This window comes from Oncorhynchus nerka, linkage group LG14 (assembly GCF_034236695.1).
Source record: "Oncorhynchus nerka isolate Pitt River linkage group LG14, Oner_Uvic_2.0, whole genome shotgun sequence".
NCBI classification, from domain to species: Eukaryota; Metazoa; Chordata; class Actinopteri; order Salmoniformes; family Salmonidae; genus Oncorhynchus; species Oncorhynchus nerka.
In genome coordinates, this window is record NC_088409.1 from 94,279,556 (window position 1) to 94,285,782 (window position 6,227).

Below are 6,227 nucleotides of genomic sequence, written 5' to 3' on the forward strand. Positions count from 1 at the left end.
GCGGGCTGTATCACCGCCTGGTACGGCAACTGCTCCGCCTCAACCGTAAGGCTCTCCAGAGGGTAGTGAGGTCTGCACAACGCATCACCGGGGCAAACTACCTGCCCTCCAGGACACCTACACCACCCGATGTTACAGGAAGGCCATAAAGATCATCAAGGACATCAACCACCCGAACCACTGCCTGTTCACCCCGCTATCATCCAGAAGGCGAGGTCAGTACAGGTGCATCAAAGCTGGGACCGAGAGACTGAAAAACAGCTTCTATCTCAAGGTCATCAGACTGTTAAACAGCCACCACTAACATTGAGTGGCTGCTGCCAACACACTGTCATTGACACTGACCCAACTCCAGCCACTTTAATAATGGGAAATGATGTAAATATATCACTAGCCACTTTAAACAATGCTACCTTATATAATGTTACTTACCCTACATTATTCATCTCATATGCATATGTATATACTGTACTCTAGATCATCGACTGCATTCTTATGTCACTAGCCACTTTAACTATGCCACTTTGTTTACTTTGTCTACATACTCATCTCATATGTATATACTGTACTCGATACCATCTACTGTATGCTGCTCTGTACCATCACTCATTCATATATCCTTATGTACATATTCCTTATCCCCTTACACTGTGTATAAGACAGTAGTTTTGGAATTGTTAGTTAGATTACTTGTTGGTTATCACTGCATTGTCGGAACTAGAAGCACAAGCATTTCGCTACACTCGCATTAACATCTGCTAACCATGTGTATGTGACCATTAACATCTGCTAACCATGTGACCATTAACATCTGCTAACCATGTGTATGTGACCATTAACATCTGCTAACCATGTGTATGTGACAAATAAAATTTGATTTGATTTGATTTGCCAAGATGGAGTCACGGTGGCTTCAATCTAGTCATCTAGTGTATATGTAAATCGTTGATTGCCACCTGTAGCCTACCTGCCTCTCATTGGCTCATTGCCCACCACTGTTACAAGATCCCTACTTTACAATACACTTTCAGTAAAGTAGAGCAAGTAAACTTCAAGTCAAATAAAGGACAGGCAGGCAATGTTAACAATACATCTTTACTTCCCTACGAAAACATTTACAATCAGTGGGGATGATCCATCCAATCAGTGAGGATGATCCATCCAATCAGTGGGGATGATCCATCCAATCAGTGGGGATGATCCATCCAATCAGTGGGGATGATCCATCCAATCAGTGGGGATGATCCATCCAATCAGTGGGGATGATCCATCCAATCAGTGGGGATGATCCATCCAATCAGTGGGGATGATCCATCCAATCAGTGGGGATGATCCATCCAATCAGTGGGGATGATCCATCCAATCAGTGGGGATGATCCATCCAATCAGTGGGGATGATCCATCCAATCAGTGGGGATGATCCATCCAATCAGTGGGGATGATCCATCCAATCAGTGTGGATGATCCATCCAATCAGTGGGGATGATCCAATGATCACTAGGCTACTTATGCAGATTCCTATACAGAAACATTCAGACATTGATGTGCCTATACAAATATGATATAAAGGCTAATTAAATGAAAATCCCTCTAAATTCACAGTACAAAAGGTGACACTTTGACAACAAATACATTTTCAACGGCCACCTTTCTGAGACATCTCAAATGATCGAACTAAGGCTCAAACTAATTCATACAAAAATACAACAAAAAAATCAGGACAGCATTAATAAAGTCAAATATATAGTTATCATAAGGACGGGACCTATCCATCTACCATATATATCCATGTCAGCATAGATATCTCTCTGTTTCAGCTCTGTGTTTGGTTGTAGTCCTACTCTCTGAGAACTCCATTGGTATACATTAGTCAAAAAACTACATGGAGTATTATGACATCACAGGAAACTAGGAAACAGACTCCACAATGAAATGCTGAGTCGTCCCTAGTTAGCGCAACGTGTCCTGTATCACTGGCCCTAGTGTGCTTCCAGATGAGTGTTTTTGTCTGCCCATAGTGTGTGTTTGTGTGTGCTTGTGCGTCCCTCCCTAACCCTAATAATCAACATTGCCTGTCGTAGTTTGAACTTCAGTGGCCACCGTAGCAAGCGAGGCCGAGGTCCCTGTCCCAGTCCCGTCACGTGGTTTGGAACGCGGCCGCATCATATCCTCCGTGTTGAACTCGGGCTTGACCAGCAGGACGTAGCACTTGGGTAGGAAGATGCAGGCTAGCAGGCCGAAGCTGGACGCCAGGATGGCAAAGATCTGCACGGCCACCATGAACTTACCACGTGTACTGAGATAGGCTGGGACGAAGGAGCTCCACACGATGAAGAACACCAGCATGCCGAAGGTCAAGCACTTCGCCTCACTGGAATCAAGAAACCCCAACAAGTTTTAAAATGGTCTAAAGCAAGAAACCAAATGAAATTCAAATGAGCGCAACAACTCTCAGGGTGTTCTCACACTTGGTCCCTTTTCAGACAATTTTTTTTGAGAATTTTGCGGTTTGCTGAATTTTTTTGTGTGGGGTGTGAACACTACTAAAGGAACTCAGACCCCTCAAAGGAGCCCCAAAAGTGAATCGAACTGAGACCATCTTGAGAGGTGTTCCGAGTTCGGTTCGCTTGAATTCCGTGTTTTTTTAGGACAATGTGAAGGCAAAGGTCCCCGGGATGACTTGTCATTATTCCAGCACCACACACTAGACTACTGTTATAACCCCTCACACTAGACTACTGTTATAACCCCTCACACTAGACTACTGTTATAACCCCTCACACTAGACTACTGTTATAACCCCTCACACTAGACTACTGTTATAACCGCTCACACTAGACTACTGTCAGAACCCCTCACACTAGACTACTGTTATAACCCCTAGACTAATGTTATCACCCCTCACACTAGACTACTGTTATAACCCCTCACACTAGACTACTGTTATAACCCCTCACACTAGACTACTGTTATAACCCCTCACACTAGACTACTGATATAACCCCTCACACTAGACTACTGTTATAACCCCTCACACTAGACTACTGTCAGAACCCCTCACACTAGACTACTGTTATAACCCCTCACACTAGACTACTGTTATAACCCCTCACACTAGACTACTGTTATAACCCCTCACACTAGACTACTGTTATAACCCCTAGACTAATGTTATCACCCCTCACACTAGACTACTGTTATAACCCCTCACACTAGACTACTGTTATAACCCCTCACACTAGACTACTGTTATAACCCCTCACACTAGACTACTGATATAACCCCTCACACTAGACTACTGTTATAACCCCTCACACTAGACTACTGTTATAACCCCTCACACTAGACTACTGTTATAACCCCTCACACTAGACTACTGTTATAACCCCTCACACTAGACTACTGTCATAACCCCTCACACTAGACTACTGTTATAACCCCTCACACTAGACTACTGTCATAACCCCTCACACTAGACTACTGATATAACCCCTCACACTAGACTACTGTTATAACCCCTCACACTAGACTACTGTTATAACCCCTCACACTAGACTACTGTTATAACCCCTCACACTAGACTACTGTTATAACCCCTCACACTAGACTACTGTTATAACCCCTCACACTAGACTACTGTTATAACCCCTCACACTAGACTACTGTTATAACCCCTCACACTAGACTACTGTTATAACCCCTCACACTAGACTACTGTTATAACCCCTCACACTAGACTACTGTCATAACCCCTCACACTAGACTACTGTTATAACCCCTCACACTAGACTACTGTCATAACCCCTCACACTAGACTACTGTTATAACCCCTCACACTAGACTACTGCAACACCATTCCCCCCCCATCATAAACCCTCACAAAAATGTGTGCTGAATCACAACATAGGGTAGAACGTCTAATGTAGCTCTTAAAGGGACAGTATACCATTTTCAGTTACAGCATTATTTATTCTGCAGTTATTCTATTGCTATTTATTCTGTTAGCAATACAATATACATGTTAATAATATCTTCTGATTACAATTATCATGTCTCATATTTGAACTAAATGCAATCTATTAGCTTCCAAAATGTACGTAGGTACATCTAGCTGTCCGACAACATATTATAATTGAATGGCTTGTCCTGCACTTTGTCAAAACCCAGAGTGAATGTTGGAAAAAGATCTTGGTTCCTTCCTAAACATAGCTATGAGAATGTAAAGAGAACATAGTTGAAGAGAACTGTCAGAAGACTTGAGTCCTCATTCAAAGGCAAGAGTTTTTCTGCTTTTTTTGTTGTTTTTTTACCCCAGAGTTCACTTTAAAAGAGGACTGAGATCCGTTCTATCAAAGAGGACTATATGTGAAAACACCCTTAGATAGTCAATCATAAGTTACGCAATGGTAATATATGTTATGTTAGATTCTGGGTGAAACTTGGACCATTGTTATACTCATAAGGAGAGTGTCCAACTGTGAACGAGATTAGTTTTTACATCACAAGTTAATGCTTATCTGTGGGAGTTAGATGGATGTAGGAGTTAGATGGATGTAGGTTAGATGGATGTAGGAGTTAGATGGATGTAGGAGTTAGATGGATGTAGGAGTTAGATGGATGGATGTAGGAGTTAGATGGCTGTAGGAGTTAGATGGCTGTAGGAGTTAGATGGATGGATGTAGGAGTTAGATGGCTGTAGGAGTTAGATGGCTGTAGGAGTTAGATGGATGTAGGAGTTAGATGGATGTAGGAGTTAGATGGCTGTAGGAGTTAGATGGATGGATGTAGGAGTTAGATGGCTGTAGGAGTTAGATGGATGGATGTAGGAGTTAGATGGCTGTAGGAGTTAGATGGATGTAGGAGTTAGATGGATGTAGGAGTTAGATGGCTGGATGTAGGAGTTAGATGGCTGGATGTAGGAGTTAGATGGATGTAGGAGTTAGATGGATGTAGGAGTTAGATGGCTGTAGGAGTTAGATGGATGTAGGAGTTAGATGGATGTAGGAGTTAGATGGATGTAGGAGTTAGATGGATGTAGGAGTTAGATGGCTGTAGGAGTTAGATGGATGTAGGAGTTAGATGGCTGTAGGAGTTAGATGGATGGATGTAGGAGTTAGATGGCTGTAGGAGTTAGATGGATGTAGGAGTTAGATGGCTGTAGGAGTTAGATGGCTGTAGGAGTTAGATGGATGTAGGAGTTAGATGGCTGTAGGAGTTAGATGGCTGTAGGAGTTAGATGGATGTAGGAGTTAGATGGATGGATGTAGGAGTTAGATGGCTGTAGGAGTTAGATGGATGTAGGAGTTAGATGGATGTAGGAGTTAGATGGATGGATGTAGGAGTTAGATGGCTGTAGGAGTTAGATGGCTGTAGGAGTTAGATGGATGTAGGAGTTAGATGGATGTGGGAGTTAGATGGATGTAGGAGTTAGATGGCTGTAGGAGTTAGATGGATGTAGGAGTTAGATGGATGTAGGAGTTAGATGGATGTGGGAGTTAGATGGATGTGGGAGTTAGATGGATGTGGGAGTTAGATGGATGTGGGAGTTAGATGGATGTAGGAGTTAGATGGCTGTAGGAGTTAGATGGATGTAGGAGTTAGATGGATGTAGGAGTTAGATGGATGTAGGAGTTAGATGGATGTAGGAGTTAGATGGATGTGGGAGTTAGATGGATGTAGGAGTTAGATGGATGTAGGAGTTAGATGGATGTAGGAGTTAGATGGATGTGGGAGTTAGATGGATGGATGTAGGAGTTAGATGGCTGTAGGAGTTAGATGGCTGTAGGAGTTAGATGGCTGTAGGAGTTAGATGGATGTAGGAGTTAGATGGATGTAGGAGTTAGATGGATGTAGGAGTTAGATGGCTGTAGGAGTTAGATGGATGTAGGAGTTAGATGGCTGTAGGAGTTAGATGGCTGTAGGAGTTAGATGGCTGTAGGAGTTAGATGGATGTAGGAGTTAGATGGCTGTAGGAGTTAGATGGATGTAGGAGTTAGATGGATGTAGGAGTTAGATGGCTGTAGGAGTTAGATGGCTGTAGGAGTTAGATGGCTGTAGGAGTTAGATGGATGTAGGAGTTAGATGGCTGTAGGAGTTAGATGGATGTAGGAGTTAGATGGATGTAGGAGTTAGATGGATGGATGTAGGAGTTAGATGGCTGTAGGAGTTAGATGGCTGTAGGAGTTAGATGGATGTAGGAGTTAGATGGATGTAGGAGTTAGATGGAT

At 42.9% G+C, this 6,227-nt stretch overlaps 1 protein-coding gene across 2 annotated transcripts in view; it reads right to left on the bottom strand.

Annotated features, from left to right (window-relative positions):
• Nucleotides 1-1,081: 1,081 nt before the first annotated feature.
• Nucleotides 1,082-6,227, bottom strand: part of LOC115116825 (vomeronasal type-2 receptor 1) — an 18,673-nt gene continuing 13,527 nt past the window's right edge. Inside the window, exons 12-13 of one of the 2 annotated variants that reach the window (XM_065000555.1) lie at nucleotides 2,289-2,371; nucleotides 1,082-1,518 (exon numbers count right to left, since the gene is read on the bottom strand). In XM_065000555.1, coding sequence (XP_064856627.1) covers nucleotides 1,430-1,518; nucleotides 2,289-2,371 — 172 coding nt within the window. In that variant the 3' untranslated portion in view covers nucleotides 1,082-1,429. Of the gene's footprint in view, nucleotides 2,372-6,227 lie in introns of both variants that reach the window. The other variant, XM_065000554.1, reaches the window with a different exon arrangement.